Source organism: Ahaetulla prasina, chromosome 4 (assembly GCF_028640845.1).
Source record: "Ahaetulla prasina isolate Xishuangbanna chromosome 4, ASM2864084v1, whole genome shotgun sequence".
Classification (NCBI taxonomy): Eukaryota; Metazoa; Chordata; class Lepidosauria; order Squamata; family Colubridae; genus Ahaetulla; species Ahaetulla prasina.
Window position 1 is genome coordinate 44,239,970 of NC_080542.1, and position 20,336 is coordinate 44,260,305.

General features: G+C 40.0%; 1 protein-coding gene across 6 annotated transcripts in view; it reads right to left on the minus strand.

The window, feature by feature from the left end:
* Positions 1-1,009: 1,009 nt before the first annotated feature.
* THRA (thyroid hormone receptor alpha) overlaps positions 1,010-20,336 on the minus strand; it is a 157,207-nt gene continuing 137,880 nt past the window's right edge. For all 6 annotated transcript variants that reach the window (XM_058181544.1, XM_058181543.1, XM_058181548.1 and 3 more), the window contains 3 exons: positions 17,283-17,429; positions 13,679-13,937; positions 1,010-12,475 (listed from right to left, as the gene is read on the minus strand). In XM_058181544.1, coding sequence (XP_058037527.1) covers positions 12,225-12,475; positions 13,679-13,937; positions 17,283-17,429 — 657 coding nt within the window. In that variant the 3' untranslated portion in view covers positions 1,010-12,224. The remainder of the gene's footprint in view (positions 12,476-13,678; positions 13,938-17,282; positions 17,430-20,336) is intronic.

Sequence of the window (20,336 nt, forward strand, 5' to 3'; positions counted from 1 at the left end):
AAATAATGTCCCTTGTCAGTAGAAATACAAGGGAAATAACTAAACCACTTTCTTTGAAATACTCCTGTCTAGCAAAAAGGGAAAAAAAAGAAAAGAATAAATGATCACCCATCCTCAGGTTAAATTTGAATAAAATGAGGCAAGTAGGTATGCTGGCAAATTGGCCTCTTTTTTCCACGTCCTGAATGCTTGGTGAACTTTCTGTGTGTAGGGGAGGTTTTACCCGTTAAAGGGAGCCTTTGATGGGTAAAATGGTTAGAAGAGAACAGATTTCAGCCCAACCTTGTACTCAGTTTTGGCAGTTAAAAGAAAGGATGTTATGCCAGCCACCATTTACCGGAAATGAGACACCAAAAGTCAGTTGGGGCTGTGAGGTTTTTTTTTTTTTTTGTCTTTGTTTAAGGGTAGGTTTGTTTGTTTTTAATCATATATTTATTACATAAATATATAGTAAAATAGACCAGCAACAATTACCATAAAAATATCTTTCTTTAAAATCCTGACCAAAAACACAAAAAGGGTTATTTTTTCCCCCCTGCCCCAGACTTTTCAGGGTTATTTTTTTTTTTTCCAAAATCACACGTCACAGACAAATTGTGATTGTCGTATTTTTTACATCAGCAGCTTCCTGCTTCCCAGATGCAAAAAAAGGAAAAGGAAAGGAAGAAAAACAGAAACAGAAAAAAGAAAAAGACAGTAAGGGAGAGGGGAGGGAAAGGGGTGAGGCAGAGGGAACACCTTCTCCACCTGGCTTTTCCTTCCCTCTGAACTCTTCCCCCATAACCCAACCCCCCCCCTTCAGAAAACCCCATCTCCCAAATATACATTCACTAACTCCCTGCTCACAGTTTCTTTCCCTGCTCTGGACTGCGAGGGGAAAACCACGATGCATAGTATATTGGGGTTTTAAGTATAAAGTTAAGTACAAAGTTGCCTCCTTATTGGAAACTCCTTTCTATTCTTCCATAATCTTCGATGATAATCTGGATTCAAACATTTTTTTTTTAAAAAAAAAACCCTTTCAGAAAGAAAGACTGGCTGGGGTGACAGTGAAGAAGGTAGTGGGATACCATTTATAGGACTGAATGAGGTATGTATTGACAAAGAAATACTGAGAGGAGATGTGGGAATAATAATCAGTTTCTCTCCCCCCACCCCACATGAATAGGTCTATAATGTGAAAAAAAAACAAACCTGCTTCTTACCCAGTCATTAAGTGCCCCACATGGATAGAGGAAGGGACTTTGGGGCGCTGTGCCCGAAGAAGCAACATCTTTACTACAGACTGCAAAGGATTTTGCTTCTCCCATAGAGGTGGCATGGCGTACAAAAGAGGTGGGAGAGATACTGTGTTCCTTGCCCTGAACTCTGGGTAAAATGTGAGCATGGCATGACAGGGAAGAATGACACCTGAGGTGGCAAAGTATCAAAGGATGAAGTGCCGTGGGAGGGATTCACACCCTGAGATCTTCACATCACGTTAAGGATAAGTTATGACCTAGGAAGCAGCCTATGTACCTTCCAACCCCAGCTGACATAAGATGGGGGACGGTGCCCTCTATAGGTAAATGGGCACATAGGAATAAAGTCAGAGGCCTTCTTTCTCCATTAGCAGCTTTCTTGCATATATAAATCTCTATTACAAGGGGTGGGGGGGGAAGCAAATTCTACCTTTCTGCATTCAAACTCCTTATTCAAAATCTATTTCAGCTCCCCTTAGGAGGTGGCGTTATGTATGTGCTGGTGATGGGAGAGGAGTTTTAAATGAGGGCTACAATCAAGATCCTAAAAACAGACATTTACAGGTAGTCCTTGACTTATGGCCATACATTTAGTGAGCATTTGAAGTTATAATGGTGTTGAAAAAAGTGACTTACAACAGTCCTTGGTCTTGTAATCGCTGCTGCCAGTAATGACAGCAGCAAAAAGATCATAAAATCAGATGTGACTTGCTTGTTGACTGTTTCAGTCCCAGTTGTGGTCTTAAGTCGAGGACTATCTGTGCCATTTTAAAAGCTTAAGGGGTGCAAAATACATTTATTCCTCACAGCTGACGAGGTGATGTTGGCCAGGCTGAAAAGGTTTACTTTTGCTATAATGTCTTTGTCTTTCCAATCAAGCAATCCCTGTAAAAAAGGGGCTCCTGCCTCTTCCTTGTAAGACACAACCAAATGAAGCTGGTTGTTTCACAAGATGATGCTATTTCTTGATCATACGCCAAAGGTGTCGATTGAAACTATAAAGTCTGAATTAATCTAGTGTTGTAAATTCTAGCTGAAGCAATAATCTGTGCTAGTTCAATCACATACTATTGCTCTTTAACAATAATGCTATCTAACAAGCCACTATCATAGAAATGTCAACCAGATCATCAACCAAAGTGTCATGGTCTCAAAAGACAAAAAAACAATTTTAAAAATTTTTCTTAATACCTCAGGCTTGGCTTTCTATCTTAAGAAAAGAAACCAAGAGCCTAGTTTCTCTAATTATTTAAGGGAATACAGAATTGAGCCAGATCACTTCAGCCTGCTCGGCAAGAACAATGAAGGGTTCATAACTCTATACTGGGTGCTAAGCTGAAATCAGAGAAATGTTTCCAATTGGACAGACCCTCTCTCATTCCTTTCACAGCCTCATAGGGACAACCAAACACACCAACTAAAGTAGTATAATAATTAGCCAAGTCAAATAAACTAAAACAAATAGCTGACATTTGTCTTCCCCCTACGCTGCCTTCCATTTGAGACTTTGGCAGGAGGCTCTGCATGTAGGTAGAGCAAACTTGTGCGAAGTGCAGATGGGGTTTACACTTTGTATATATAGGATATCTGTGCACAGTTGAAAGAACTATACTTATTAAATATATATGCTCTAGATGAAGTCAAGCAGGAGGTTCTGCGCAAGCTCACTGAAATGAATGAGCGGTTCCACTCATTTCAGGTAAGGTCTAGAAGCTGTTCCTTTTCACTTCAACTACATGTATTATATATACATACCTAAATATGTTCAGGCTACTTCATCCAAGGTAATACCATTTGTGACTATTTTTTCAGGACTATAAAGCCGATCTTACATCTTGAAGTTCAGTATGTGTGGGAAATTCATAAATGAGAGTACCAAAATACTATTTTATAGAGGCTGTACTATTTGGTATAAGGCAATGAGGAATTATTATCCTGCCCCCTCTTCCCTGATAACCAGGGGCATCTTTACATGCTTTGTAGATTTCAAACATAAGATGTTCCAATTACACATTTTCAAGGCAGAATTAGTTTCCAAGTTGGGTTATATATAAAATATTTACAGAATTACAAATGCTGAACAGACTGTTCACTTGATTGATGTGTGAAAGTGTGTCCTTGCTGGCAACTTACAGCGTATTATTAAGGCTTCTAGAAAGATGAGCGTAGAGAACTGACCTCAAGATGGGGGTAGCATTGAGGCTTGAATGGTACTTCAGCTGCCCTGACAAGATGAGGGAATATGAGACATTGGTGAAGTGAGTCCAAATGACAAACGTGTTTGAGACAGAAACAAACAAGAATGGGGAAAATGAGGTAAGGTTAACAGCAAGAAGGAAAATGTCTGCATACATACAGAAATACATTTAAGATATACCTCAACTCTGCCACAAATGCTTGGCAGAACAGTTAGAACCCAGAGAATAGGCAAGGCTCAGTACTTCTAGCTTTTAGGTATATTCAGCCGGGCACAGCAGGAATATAATATTCTTAATATGGGAGAGAACAACATTCCCTGTCTTTAAACAGGGAATGTAAAACCGGCATGATAGAAGCAGAGACACACTGGCATATGTGTAGGAGACAGGGACCTTCTTTTCATAGAGAAGCAAATTTGTACTAGATACGTTTGTACCTCTTAAGAATATTAAAATACATACAGAATTTGTTAGCTTAAAACCACAAGATTGGACACCCATACATCTCAGGAAATTTACCCTGCAGATTCACAAGTCCCTCATTTTCATTATTACAAGCAAAACATACACATTTAGACACGAGCCAATGCCGATAGTGTGTTAGGGACACATCTGGGGTCACCATAAACCAGAGTATCTTTCTCATTTACCAGGAAGATGTTTATATAGGAACACCACCAACAAGTCAGAATAATATACCCATTGAGATAAAGAATACATGTGACCAGCTCTGGGCTCAGCGGGGTCTCCTGGCAGCACCACAATGCCTAAACTGTTTCATGGCTTCTGCCTTTGCTCAATCTACAAGAAGTGAAGAACAACCTGCCTTTGGATGGCATTCGTTTTTCTTATGCTGTCCAAGTTTTTTTTTAAAAAAATCCGTTAGGGCCCTGGGCTGCCAAAGAGGATGCTGCACCTATAGTACGTATAGTACAGGGAGCAAAGCAAACACAGCTCAACCCCCTCCCCAAAAAGAAGGGGGGAAGCGTGTTCGTTCTAACTGAAGGTAGGATTTGGAAAAAGGTAATGATAGGATTATTATTTGAGATCTGTTTTTTAGGCTTCTGGATAAAGAGGTCAGTTGCAGATTAGTTACCTATGCAAACCTTTTCAGCCTGGCAAGGAGGTTATAAGTGGCAAGAGAGCAATAGTTTCTGTAGCCCTTTGCAGGCAGCAGAAGTATATAGGTAGTCCTTGTTTAGCAACTGCCACAGTTATGACAGTGGTGAAAAAAAATATATGCAACTAATCCTTGCATTTATAACCTTTGCAGGTTTCTAAAGCAAAGGAAACTGACATAAGATCACAAACACAATCGGTTTCACTTAACAACCACATTTAACAACCAAATTGCCAGGGATAAATGAGGATTACCTGTAGTTTGTTTCTCTGTTATCAAAAGAAGTGGCATTAATCTCCAGAGGTTTATTTTTCTCTTTTAAAGAATTATGTGGCAGAATTTTGGGTAAGTACTTGAAAGGCTGGCTGCTGACGGAAAGGAGTAGGTCAAGAACTAGGACTAGAGAATAATGTGTGTCTTTCAGTGTGAGACTGTCCAGCTGGGACTCCTTGATCTATGGGTAGAGAAAGCGGGAAAGGAAAAAAGAACAAAGAGGCTGACCTGAGGCAAGAAAGCCAAATACACTGGAACAGTTTTTGGCAGGCAGGCTGGGGAAGAAGACCTTAAAAACCGTTATTCTAGGTCAAAATCAGCTTTTTATTTTTTATGTATTGCTTATTCTTATTTTAACCGAAAATAAGAAGAAATATGAAACCTTCAAACACTGTAAATAGTTTTGCAGAATGCTCAGCTTCAGGAATCTTATTTTTCTGCCTCTCTCTTTGGAAGCAAATAGCCCCCTTGCATGCCATGAGAATTTAGATAATTGGAATACAATGGTATGAAATTAAGGCTAAAAATAAGTTTATCAATTAAAAGGTGATCTGAAAAAGAATTTATTTGGGTTCTTCTCTACCATACTTTGGCTTCAAGTCAATTAAATGGAATTTATGGAAGCTGAACTTTAGAACCAACCCAGATGTTTGTGCCAATTAATAATTTCATTCTGATTTTCTTTGAAGAACATTTAGCAAAGTGGCTAGGTTTGATTGCAGAAAAAAGCAACAACTTTTGAAAAATTCCACAGAAAAAGGCATTCTTACTGCTTATTTGTGCAGGAATTCTTGGCCTAAATGGTCAGAGCACCCTGGAATACTCTAGAAATTTTCAAAATGCCAGAATGGCCACAAATACATTGCTTCCAAAGGAAGATCCAGAAATATTTTGTATAATGGCCACATTTGTTGTAGATGCCAGCTTGGGACAAGCTTCCATCTTAAGTGAGCAAAAAGAAGTAATTTTTAAAGAAGAGCATTCCAAATGGCTGATTTCGTTTCAGCTTGTCTTTATGCTGCTTTTTAGATCTTTTTTCAGCTGATCAGTCCAACTCTCTTTTATATTTACATTCATTTCTAACCTAACTGAATTGATATTGTTTCAAATTCCTTTTACAACTGAGTTGACTGTGTTTAATGCATGTGTGTAATGTACATCTAAAGACCTCAACTCTCCCTCAAGCAACACTCAACTCTTTCAGATGCTACATTCATCACTGACCCAAGCAAGGTTTCACACATTTAGTCATCCTAAGAACTACTGAACGTGTCAACTGATTCAGTAAAAACATTAGTTTATGTGATCAAGTTCAACTCAAGGCATATGCACATGCTTGAGGTTTAGAAATTACATACCTTGCCAAGCATCTCAATTTCTGAAATGGGTAAGAATGGGTTGGGAATACTAACCAGCTTCATGTAGTGCAGATACATTAGTGAAAGCTGTACCTCTTCCTGAATGAAATACGAATAAAGATAGAAAACTAGTTAGCCACTAAACACCTTCTGACATGTTTCTGTGATATCAGATTCTGTGATATCATTCTGTGGGATGCATTATAATCTTTTTAGTTTGGAATGAATAAATAGATGGGGGTGGGGAAGAGTATAAAAAGATAAAAGAGTAGCTTGGGTTGAGTTCAATTCCTGATTATATGGATAATTCTAAATGTCATTTTCCTTGTCAAAGTTTATTCAATATTCCAGTTAGAGAATACACATCTCAGAGATCTGATTTCAAGCCAAGTCCCTGAGATGCATAGAAACTTAACAAGCTTTTTCGTTTCCTTTGTTTACAACAGTTGTATGCCACCAGCCCAATCATGGGCAGCAGGTGGCTGTGGTGCTGAAATACTATTGCAGTAATAACAGATTGATTTTTAAAACACAATTGGAAAATTATTAAGTAGAAAAAGGCTCCTGCCTGAAAAGCTGGTACAGCATATTGCAGTTTTAACGAGACTATTTAACAAGACTACATAAAGTCGAAGAACAAGGCAGGAGTTACAAGCAAGTGGGAGTCACAAACCAATACCTAATGTTCTATTTTATTTATTCAGTGAGTTTCAATTTCAATTTTCAGATTTTGTTGTAACTCTTTTCTGGCCAGAAAGTCAGTTCCTACTACTCACATCTGCAGAAATTCCTAAAAGATTTCCACTGGAAGAGCCATGGAAAGAAAGCATTGAAAAAAGCTAAGGAACTTATGGCCTTATAGGGAAGCATCCATATTTAATTCTGAATAAGAATGGGTTTTGCATAGTGGGAAAGAAGCAGATTAAGGCTGGGTTCACACATTATATGTTTTAACCATGATTTAATGAATAAATCAACTGAGTTCATAAAACATGCTAAACCATGAACTATGGCTTAAAAAGATGGCCAAGTTTCATACAACATGCTAAGCTAAAATCAAGGAAAATCACATTGTATCTTAACATAACGTATGAAGCCAGCCTAAGAATAATGCAGTAGGCTAAGAGTAATGATTGTATGAAAAAAAAGTCTATCAAGAAAAGGAGGAAGCTGCTTTGGATGGTTATACTAACACTGGGCACTATTTAAAAACTTACTAAATAGTGATGATCTTAGCATAGGAGCTCTGGGCTCCTGAAGCAAAGCAAGGACTGTACAGAGGCACCTACAGATCATAGCCAATTCCTCCTGTTTTAATCAAATACTGTGCTTCCCTTACTGAATACTCCTTCAAGGTAATTGTTTCCATGATCTAACATTACCCAATTGAACCACCAAAAGTAGATATAGCAGTCAAAATCTCCAACCTGGAACTAAGCAAAGACTGTTCTGGTGAATAAGTGCTATATAAATGTCCATGGATAAGTGCTATATAAACTTCTGAGGCAGAGCACTTGCATGGCACCAGAGAGGTCCCACATTCGGTTCATAGCATCTCCAATTACCAGAATCTGTCTTTCACTCTCTACATGAGGAAGCAGAAAATGATGTTTCCGTGAAAAATGTGGCCCTACCTTTTGTTGAGGATTCTGAATTGCTTGAAAGCCAAACAGTCAGATCACTTCATCTCACGTTCTGCTTGATTCTCAGGTGCCATCGCTGGGGAAAATGGCTTGAAGCGTTGGGGACTCCAAGGAGAGAATACTGAGCTACAGAGGACACTGGTCTGCTTCTATTTAAGGCAGAAACGTATGTCCATAAAGTGAGTCTTTGATTCAAGTCCAAAGAGTGTATTTTCCATCAAACCTTTAAGATATAGGATCAGAGCCTAGCAAAAGAATTTTAATGGCCATGTTGAAGCAAATCCAGTGATTTTGGTAGGATTTCTTTCTGGTTAGGAGTTCACCCTAATTAACCTCTGTCTCTCACAGACACAGGAACAAACACAACACACATGCTCTCTCATACACACAAGCACACATACCTCATTTTATTGCACAGGGAAGATTAATGTGAGAGGGGAACTGTTTACCAAAGACTTGCAAGCCTGTTTCATGGGACCGATACAGATTTTAGAAGGGATGGATAATAGAGAAGGGCAGAACAATGAGGGTTGAGCAAGAAGGGGTAGTGTTAAGTGGTTTGAGTAAACTAGCTGTTTTTCAGAAAAGTTGGATTAAGCATGAAGGAACTTAAGTTTCTAATGAGCCATGTGCATATTGTGTAGGTGTACAGGGAATAGGATGTTGTGACATAAGTAAAATAAGAAAACACCAGTCTTTGAAATTAGCCAACCAGGCTATAAACTTCCTCATCTTTGGATGCCTTTCAAATTGTTATTGCATGGATATGAGGCTTTGGGGATAGTATCAGGCAAGTTTCTTCATCCTCTACGCTGAACAAAAAAAGTTTTCTCCCTCAAAGAAATCCAAGATTAGTTAATATCTTCAAGGCAAAACTTCTGCATCTTCTCAAGATACATTATTTCAATGGACCCAGTTTTATTCCTTGGGGAAATACCTGGTGGAACAACAACTAGGCATGGTGTTTCCTCTGCACTTTAAACACAAACATCTAACTCCCACATCAAGAAAAGCTGAATGGTGCTCTAAGAAAAATGGAATAATTAAGAAAAACCGCAAATGTGGGCTTATTTTGCATAATGTATTCTATTTCTGCACCAGAGGTATGTATTCCACACACCAATGGAAATCCCAGTTAAGGTCTGTTCTGAGGTTTCATTGGGCTTCATAAGCTGTCTTCACTACCATACAAGTTAGAAACTTGCTTTTCTTAAAGAAAAAAAAAACATGAGACTGTTAAGATCTGTATTCAACATCACATTTGATGACTGGGGAACAGGCATTGCCTTGAATATTATCCAGTATGACCGCTGGCATTTATGGCCCCAGACTCCCTTCAATTCAAGCCCAGCAATTACTTCCCCATTTAACCCCATGTCATTTAAAGATGATAAAAATAAAGCAAAAATCAAACAAACAAACAAAAAAAGCATTATGTTTTTCCAACCCAAATTTTTGTTTGTGTGATTTTTCTTTTTTGTGAACAGACCCGTACAAAGATTTTTCTTCTTAATTAAAAAAAATTATACATATTTATATATATGTGTGTGTTTGTGTATATATATATTTTCTGTATATTAGCTTAAATTGGAGCTGAGATCTCCATGCGCCGGCCTCTGAACCTTCAGATGGTACATCCAACATGTACCCATCATGTGACATTTCCCACGGCGTCTTGAATGAGGTAAGAGGTAAAGGGTTTTTTTTTCCAACGGAAACCATGTGACAGAGAGAAAGAACAAGGGAAGGGGGGAATAAAAATATACCCCTCTCCCGAACAACATTGTATTACAGTTGCAGAAAAAGAAAAGAGTCTGGCTATTAAGTTGACAAGAAATGGATCTATCACAGATAAAGCCGTTTAGGAGAGATAGAGAAGTCTGATCTATTAACAGTGTTAAGTGCCAAAATACTTGCATTAAGGTGATCACAGTCTGGCTAGCATTAAAGGTGAAAAAGACAGAAAGAAAGCGGGAAGCTGGTGGTGGTTATCTTGTTTTTCTTTAGAAATACCTCCTCCAAGGGCAAATCTTTAGAGTGGGAATTCATAACTGGATATTCCATGTCAAATATGGCCCTAAGTACCAATTGCTCCACCTTCCCCAAGCATCAGCCAAGAGGCAAAAATTCAGGATTAAAGGCAGGGCTGGTGGCTATTGAAATGGGATTGTTAGGCCTGGTCGATCACAATTTACCTTATACCCCTTCTCTAAATGATGTTCCTATAAAGCTAACTGCTGGCCAGAACTTCAGAGGTTCTATTTTCCAACAATCAGTTACAACCACATAAGCACAACACTAAATAATGAGGTGGGTGGGAGGAAAGCTGAAATCAAATAGAAACAATATCTAACTTGAAAAACTTGAGGTTTTTTCCTCTTGCCAGCTTGGCCAATTCAGTTTTACAAATGTGGGTAGCCTGCCTCCAAGTTCCCAACTGGATCACCTCTGATACAGTTCATGCAACCTGAGGCTTGAGGCATTGCTCTGCCCATGACAGTTCAAGTTAGGCAGAATGACCCTCCTTTTGTACAAGGAAGTGCATTTGAATATTATTTCATTGATCTAGCACCCCTCCGAAAGGGAAAATCAGACTTAATCAGGCCAGGATAACCTTTCCAACAGGCCTTATAAAAGAAACCTTTGCCTTTTCTTCCCATGTGCACAGATACAGCTGGGAGTACAAAACGGCCAGTAATTTAGAAGTGCAGGGGACATGGAATGCTGTAGGAGAAAGAGAAGTTATTATGCAGAGCCCACAACCTCTTAATACAGAAAGGCTGTACAATCCTGGGTTGGAAAGGGTGCTCCATGTCCCCATGAATTTCACTGTCTTCGTGTTTTCTGTATTGCTAAGTGCCATCCCCCCCATCCCAAATAAGAAAGAATTGAAACCTAACTTTGATTCTCTTGGAGCATTGAAGGGTTAGGATTTCTCCTCGTTTCTTCCCCAGAGAGAAGGGCGTTGAAGGGAGGGTGCAGCAGGGCAGCGAGAATACTAGTGCAGAAAGAAGTGTACCGCCACGTGGCGTGGGAAAGCGTGTGCAAAGAATTAGCAAGGGCTGTTTCAAAGCCCAGTGGGAACATTGCATGCAGCTTTTCAGCTGGGAGGGGGCAGCAGGTGTGGGTGGGAATCTGTTAAATCCACCCACTTGCTGAACATGGAGGTAGATTGGCTGAAGCTTTGGGAAGGGAAGAGGGCACCAGGGCAAGGAGGAAGGTTGATGAATATACCTCTCAACACTGGAGCACAAAGCAGGCACCTCTTAAGATGCAAGCCCTGCAGTGCCATTCAAAGCAATATAAAGTAGATCTTTTTTTTTTTAATAATTCAGTCACCTGTTTTCCCATTAGGGGAGGAGCTGAGGGGAAGGGTTTTTATCTCACCCAAAGTGCATTTGTCCTTCACATGTGGACCTTCAGCCTCAATTTAGGTTTATTCTCTTTTTTTGCCAAAACATCTGTGACCTTCCTCCTCCCACCTACCCCTAATTATTCAATAGGATTTCTCTTTTCCTCTCTCTCTCTCTCTCTCTCTGTTCCATTTCTTTCTTTTACAAAAAAAAGTGCATTTTCGATTTTAGCCTCCCAGGGAGGATAACTAAATGCTAAAGTTCTTAAAGAAAACAACAACAACAACCAAACACACTCTGACGTTTCCTGGGACTGTTATGTGCAAAAGAATATATATATATATTTATAGGTATATATATTTATATATATTGGTAATCAAGTCCATTTAAACGAGAGAGGTTTGATCAGGGCTCAAGAGGTGCCAGTTGCTTCCAGTGTTGTGGGAGGGGGCGGGGGGGGGGCAGAAAACATTTCTTTAAAGAAGGGGAGAAAGGCAAAGCATTTTGGAGGGAGGAGGGGAGAGAATAATATATGGATTGTTTTTATCTTTTTTATGTTAAAGTTTAAGACAGACATTTCACCCTGGAAAGATGACTTTGGACAACAGGGGACATAACAAGGGGGCAGGTAGGAATTGTATTGTCCACTTATTATTATTATTATTATTATTTTAAAAAAATCTGCCTAGATAAAGAATGTGTTGGCTACTGCACATGTCTACCTCATAACCCAGATTTTGTATAGCTTTGACTTTTTTCATGGCCCACCCCCTACCAAGGACGCCCGTGTTTCCCCTATCCAGGGGACTCATTGATGCTGACGTGCAATATTTAGAAAAACGAAAAGAAAAGAAAAAAAAAAGAAAAAAAATGAAAACAACAAAACAGAACAAAACAATGAAAATCTGTTGTGTCCGAGGTGATGAGGTGAGGGCCTTGTGACCCAAGTCCAGACATCGCCCCAGCCCCAAATTGCCCCATGTCCCCAATTCGCCCACGCCACCCTGTTTGCCCCCTCCATCCATCCCTCCTCACACCCTAAACTTCCTGATCCTCAAAGACCTCAAGGAAGAGTGGGGGGAAGAGCTCCGTGGGGCATTCCACCTTCATGTGCAGGAAGCGGCTGGCATGGCAAGCCCCAATCATGCGCAGGTCAGTCACCTTCATGAGGAGCTTGGGCCAGAAGTGGGGAATGTTGTGTTTGCGATAATTGATGTAGTGTTCAAATGCCAGCAGATAGGTCTCTTGGCATTTTTCAATCTTATCAACGCAAATTAGCCCACTGCGATCTGCAAAATAAATGGAAGAGAGGACACGTGTCAGGCATGTGTAAATTTCCCTCTGCAATTGCCCCAATCAGAAGATACCTTTCTGACTCACTAAATCTACCAAACCCTCATTGCTCAGATTAGAATTAACTCTGTGTCCTCCATAGGGACAAAGCACAGCACCTGAAGTTCAGCTCCTTACTTTTTCTGTTCCCCTATCCCATATAAGAGAACACCCACAAATGTGCTTGCAGGAAGAGACAAAGACTTTGTGAGGCAGGATAAGATCTTTGTCAAAACTCTTTAGAAACTGGCCTAACTGGCTATTTTAGGCCCAAAGGATTAAAGTTCCCTAGTCCTACTCTAGTGTTTTAGATATACACGTGTGTATGAAGAGACTCCAGAGATTAAAAGTGGTCCTTGCTCACTGGTTACAGCTATCTTATAATGATCTTCAGAAGGAGAATACAGGTAGCCCTCACTCAGTAACTATTATTAAGAGTGCACCTCTGTCACTAAGCATCACTTGACAGAATTGCTTATTGAAGGTCCTAATATAACTGAGAATGACTTTTCACTCTGAATCACTCAATTCTATCTTCAAGATGTCCCTCAAATTGAACTGACCAAGCTTCCCTTCTCTCTGATTTCTCAGTGCAACCTTCTCACCTGAACATAATAACGCAGTCCAGTTAATAACATTCAATTTGAATTCAATTTTTCAACACATCCAAAGGCCACTTTAACTAATCCTGCAACTGACTGACTGAAGCCATTAAATTAATCCTCTTCTTCATTATTTAATATCCTTTTAATCCTCCAACCATTCACTAGCCAGGTACAGCATCCCCTAATTCCACAAATGTGACGCATATTCTGCTGTAGCTGGAGATCTTGAAAACTTTAATATATATATATACAAATATATAAAAATACAAACCTACTGATGGTCTCACTTAGTCATTTTGACAAATCCGAAGTTGCACGTGGCTCATCCTTGACCTCAGGGAAAGATTGCAGCTAAAATGCTAGCCCACAAGCAGCCAAAAGTTCAGACTCTGCCTTCTTGCAAAATACAACTTTAATCTGAATTCTTACAAAGCTATTGATAATTAATAGGGATACTACTGAGCTATATGCAGCCTTAGTCTGATTTGCTTATGTTTGCATAATGCCAATCATACAAGGGGCACACTGAGAGCATAATCCATCCTGCACACATACCTGAGGACATGAGCAGCACAGCCTGGAGTAGTGCCACTTCAGTGTCATCCAGGCTGAAGGCAGAGAGGGATTTTCCCAGATCAAAGATGGCATCTGATACTACGCCCAAGCCACCGTTCTTCAGCTGCTCCCGCTTCACGGCCATTTCACCACTGAGCGTCAGGGTTTCGCTTTCAGGGTCATAACGCACAGCTGCCCGCAGTGACATAATCTCCATGCAGCAGCCCTTCAAAAGGATGATCTGGTCCTCACAAGGCAGCTAAAGGTAGAGAGAAGCATGATCATCTTGGCTCCAGCACACATGAATAGTCCCCACTGGAACAAAATAAGATCTTACCCCACCTACCAGAGAACGAAGGTTTGGTTTGGTTTGTTTGTTTTTTTTTGCTTTCCAGGGGAGAAAATTGGTGCAAGGCCTTAATATACAGAGACAAGGAGGGGCTGTGCTATCAATAGTGGGCCCCAGAAATAGAAAGAGTACCCATTTCCCCAGGTCAAAGTAGCAGGAAATCAAGAGCCAGAAGTTAGTTGGGGTAGAAAATGTGATGCTTCTTTTGAAAGTCACTTATTTGCCGGAAATGTTCTTCTTTTAGCAGCCGGCTCTGTTCACCAGGAAGCTAATTGAAATTTGCTGCCCTCAGCTAGTTAGAAATACTCCCAGGATGGCTATCAGATCATCTATGTACAACAAGTTACTGCATGATAATTCTCCTACAATTTTCAGCCTGAGACAATGTTCCTTCTCGTCTGCATTTGTGATCAAATCCCTGGTTTCCAATTTTGGCTTATTTATCCAGCCTGAACATTTTGAAGACATAGTAAAATAGTTTGTGGTAATTAATTCACCCAATCTAAAGCCATCATGTATGAAATATCGAAGAGGATACTTTACACTGTTAACATTAATGCTGTATAATATAATAGCTGAGTTTTCACAGAACATTACAATAGAATAAAACAATGTTGATAGTTCAGAATGTTCTGGAATCCTGCCTTTGTCTTAGCATGCTATAAAAACCCATCTCTCAATTTCCCTAAATTAAATAGAACTAGAAGAAGAAAACAGAAAGCTATTTTCTGAAAATATGATGAAGGAGGCCCGACTATGTTCATTACTTAAGGGAAAGACCCAAGTTTACATTTACCTGATGTTCTCCATTTGTACAACCCACACCCTTATCATCTCTGGGCTGAATTACTGCAACACAGGTAGTTCTCATTAATCATCCATTTGCTGTACAAATTTATGACGATGTTGAATGAAAGGACTTTCAACTGGTCCTTGAAGTTCTGAGTCCTTCAGAACTCCCACATCATGTGAACAAAATTCGGGCCAACTCGGTCTTACTTGCGTTTAATCTTTTGGCAACCTGCATACCCACCAAATGGCTCTGTTTACTGCTCCCATGCTTGCCATATACTATGCCTCTACCATAACAGCCGCGGTATTTTTTCACACTGGTGCACCCAGGGCCTTTTTTGCATACTCTTGATTTGTGGGTGAATCAAGGCTCCCATTCATGTTCTGCCCAGGGCCCGCCTGTCACATTAAAGAAGGCCCAAGTTGCACCAGTGAGAAAGAACGTATTTTCTAGGTGGAGCCTTCTTTCACGTCCTGGACATTTTTGTGCAAAACAATGCCCTGGGGAGGGCAAATTGGAGGCCCCGGGTGGGGGGGGGAGAGAAGATTTGGCTGTACTAGGGTGAAACAAGGCAGTGTGAAAGGAGATTCCATCTGATAAATAATCTGCACGGTGTTGGGCAGGGCTGAATAGTGTCAGTAGTGGGTAGATAGGTGGCAAAAAAGGGCAGAGATGGAGGGGAGCTAGGCAAATGGAGGGAGTTAAAGAGGAGGCTGGCTCTTACTTAACCACGGCATAGAACTGGGAGAGAATGGCTTGGATCCGGCTGGGTCCTCAACTAACGACTGGTGGAATTTAGTTAACAACAGCAATCATGACTGCAAAGACTGCCGTCGCTGAGGAATGTATTTCATGTGATGTCATGCTTTAGAACTGCACTGCTTAGCGATGGAAATTCTGGTCCCAATTGCTGTAGTTAATGGAGAACTACTGTATCTTTAGACCTCAGCTGAGGCTGCCTTTGATGGCTACTCAGGAACTGCCATAGGTGCAAAACACTGTGGGCCCTTGGGGCTTGTGGTTAGCAAGCATAGGCTACAGCAGTAATTTTGTGGCATGGCCTTGGCTGCCAGTGAGTTTCCAGATACTGTTCAAAGTGCTGGTTTTAAATTGTAAAGTCATTTACACTTTGGTTTCCTGATGTTTTCAGAATCATCTCCTTCAGGCTGAAGGTTGGGAGGAGACTGAAGGCAGTGACTCCCCTCTGCAGCTCTATGATTTTAGAGCCTCCCTCCCTCCCTCCCTCCCCCCATCCCTCTGGTTTATAGTCTATCTACTACACCTTCTTGATGGCATTTAGATGTGGTAAAATGGTATCAATCCATAAAATCTTTCAATTATAATGGCTGCCACTGGGACTGCGTGTTATTTAACTTGTCTCATCTACTATATTTATTGTTCTTTGATGTAAACTGATGGTATATTCTGTTATATTGGAATAGATGGTACAGAGGAATTGGAATAATCATTAATAGCAACGTAATAATTTATCCCCCTTGGGAATGAACATGCGGCTTAGGCCCCCTCTTCTCCCAAATGTTTCTTCAAACGCCTCTCTACTTTCAATACTTTCTGGAGTTCCTATTTGTCCCTGCTTTGGTGTAATAATTTTTTCTTTTAGTTAAGGATTTCTCCTTACAAAATGATTCCAGTCAAGCAGGAATCACAAACTGAATATGACAACATCATAATATGCCCAGTTAACTAGGCCATATGATTGTATCACTGAAAGTAAATCTGCTATAGCAGAAGAATTTCCTTGGTTGGTTAAGTTTAATGCAATAAAGTTCAGTTTAACAAAACTAAGCAAAGTCTATTTGGGGTGCAACGCATTCTAAGTAACAAGAGCTATTCCTTTTGTAGTGATCCATGAGCCATTCCATAAAAGATCATGGAAAATGAGGAACATCATTTGCACTGTGATAGAAATATTTATGAAATTTCATTTTCCTTTAATTTAAATCACCCTCTAATGTTGCAGACATAGGATGAATGGATAATATTTGACACTTATCTTCATAATTCCCTATCATCTCCTGTGTATGTAAAGAGCTAAAGGAAGGTATATGACCTTCCTTTAGCTAAAAGGAAGGTATAAGACCTTCCTTTAGCTAAAAGAGCTAAAGGAAGGTATAAGAGCTAAAGAAAGGTATATGACTGGTTACTAAACATCCAAAATATGATCATGTGATTGCAGGGGTGGTGGTAGCTGTTGTAACTTCAGATTGTAAGTACCTTTGGGGAAGGGGTCTTCATCGTAACTTTGAAATGTCATTAAGTGACCAACTATAAAGTGAGGACTGCATATACATTGTACTCCTATGTCTTCCAAACAACCAACCCAAAATGGTTTTAATTATGATAAAACAAGAATGGAAGGAGAAATTCTCTGGAAGTTCAAAACTTCATAACCAAATAATCAAATTCCTCCTTTCTCTCTTTCCTCACTATCCTTTGCTTACCTCTGAAAACATGGGCAGTTTTTTGGCAAAATCCACCACACGGGTGATGGCAGGGGTAATGATCTTCGTAAACTCACTGAATGCCTCCAGGTCTACTTTGTCTCCATCAGGCATGGAGGCCATTGGTGACTGACCAATATCTTCAGGCTACGAGTGGGAGAAAGAAGCAATATTAAATGTCTGCAGAGAACTAACTTGGGAGACCCTGTACAACAGGAAATTTATCATCCAGTCCTAACATTGGAAATATAACTCTTATCTATTGATAACTTTTCCTTCTCTTAGCTTCTTTACTTGGTGATCTCTTTAGGTTACATATTCTTTCTACAATTGGTATCAAAATAATATCACCCTATTAAAATATTTTAATAAACATAATTATTATTTGAATGGATTTAATTTAAAAATCTTTAAAATTATTAAAAGCAATTTAGAAGACCAGTTTTAGTGGATATTACTCTGCTAACACACTGTGCAAATGTAAGAGTTACATTGCTGAAAATACAAGTTTCGGTCCCTTGAGGCTGGGAAGGTCAGAATCCATGGTTCTACTCCAATGCACTAGTTTGAGAAGGACACCCATCTGCCTTTGGCTGTTCTGTATCTGAGTGCTTTTGAAAAAGCAACATCAGCCTTGGAGAACTTCCACCTGCTTTCCAATGAAAATGTGGGAAGTTTTCCACACTTCATTTCCCAGTCATTTGGCATACTTGGGAAGACTGTGTTCAAACCACGTGCTGATAAAGCCCGTGAGTCTCCACCTCTTAGGTTTAAATTTCTTTTTTATATACAAGTAATTTAAGAACAGGGCCTGTTTAGTTTCACCACATGAACTGAACAGTAATGCTTTTTAGTCCATTTTTAGACTAAATTTTGGGACCACTTCCTCTGTTCAGTAAGGAACTGCTGCATACTATAAAGGCTGCGGGAACAGACAGAGCAATCTTAACCCATGACCCCCTCAGTCTGCTGGCCTATTTCCTCTCCCCACCCCCAAGCCTCACTTTCTGTGACCTCCATGTCCTGACCTGCCCTGACATTAACTGATTATGGCCAGCAGAGGGCACCCCGAGCCAGCAATTCCTGCTCTGCTTAGAAATAGGGGAGGAGAGAGGGGTGGCTTTGAGGGGTTTCCATTCCATCTGTCCTTGATCAGAGCTGAGAGGTCACAGCTGTGTCCATTTGCTCAAGCAAATTAACCCTTCAAAGGTAGCTCTGCAGCACTGAATCTGCTAAATTGGTATATTCTAACCTCAGCAACTTTTAAGATGTGTAGATTTCAACTTCCAGAATTATCCAGCCAGTAGGTGGCTGGGGAATTCTGGAAGTTGAAGAACATAAACTTAAAAGTTTGCCAAGGCTGATAAATACTATGCTAAATTATGGCACTGAAAGCAATCTTAATAAAACATGGTTGAATTCTCAGCTTTATCATCAGGTTTACGCTGACTCTGAGCTTAGTATAATTGTTAACATTCAAGATGGATCACAATTTTCTCACATTAATCGCATAGCAAGAAATTTGGACATTTTCAAAAGCAAAAGTGCAAATAATGTTAAGTGCATAAAATATTGGGGTTTTTTTTTCAAGGGCTGGGCATATGCTTTTATCACCTGTATTGAAATAAAATAAGTTTATATATTAGCCAGACAATTTATATACAAACATGAATGAAAAAGAGATTTTAAAAATTATATTCTATATTTCTGGCCTGAAATTTATTCAAATTCAAATTAATAATAAATGGAATGTGAAAAAGTTTAAGAGAGACCCCATACAGCTAAATGCCTCAGTTTTTAAAAGGTGCTCACAATTTGGAATAAATCTATAGCATTTTATTAAAGGGTGCATGTGTAAAGTACATGTCATTTTAGCACAGACTTTTAAGATTTTTTGGGTGCAAAATGATACTTTTTAATGGTACAAAGTTCCATCTAATTCATAGTAGCTTTCTTACTTTTGCTCATAAATGGAGAGCTACAGAAGAGCTAGCACATGGGTGTCAAACACAATTTCATTGAGGGCCACATCAGGGTAGTGTTTGACCGCCGGGGTAGGCGTGGCCACAGTGGCCAGGCGTGGCCAGCTGGATGTCACTCATGTTGGGGGCGCCTATGGTGGCCTGAGAACTCTGCCAGCAAAAACTGGCTCCCGAACGCCCTTTTCAGCTGCCATGGCCTCCTGCAACCCTCTGCCAGTGAAAACGGAGCTCCATTTTCAATGGCAGAAGCACCGTGGGTCGGTCCTTCACTGTTTCCAGGCTCCACAGGCCAAATCTAAGTATCCCGCGGGCCGGATCCGGCCCCTGGGCCTTGAGTTTGACATCCCTGAGCTAGCATATAGCTGAAATGTGTACTTACCAAGCAGCTTAATTAGTTAAGCGGAATGTAAATGTACTTTGTCCAGATGCATAATTCTAAGTACACAAACTCTAACTTTGTATTTGTTTCTTTTTCCAATAATTAAGAAAGAGAACACAAAAACAACTTCTGATGCTCAGTTGGCTCTGCAATGATTCGTACAGTATTTCTCAACAATGTCAACTTGAAGATGCATAGACTTCAGTTCCCACGACTTCCCCAACCAGCATTCTGGAGGTAGAAATCCACACACCTTCAAGTTGCCAAGAATGAGAAATACGTAAGTCCACAGCAGCACAATACAGAGCTATGTGTCAAATCGCATGTATATTTTTTTGGTAACTACTTGATGCCTGGTAAATTATGCATATATTCACTTATTCTGCTAGATTTATTTTTAATCTATCAGATCCTGGGGAAAGACTGAGGTAAAGAGATCTACAGAAAGACATAGACTTTCAAAAGAAAAATAGGAGCAGAAAATATTACAGACAGTCCTTGCTTAATGACTCTAATTGGGACTGGAAACTTGGCTAAGTAAAGTGGTTGTTAAGTGAAACATCATGTGACTGCACCGCTTAGTAGTGCAGTTTAGCAATCCAGTTGTGGTTGTTAGGTGAATCACCTGTGACTGTTTAATGAGACATCACACAATTGCAACTTGCGACCTCTTGCTGGCTTCCCCATTGACTT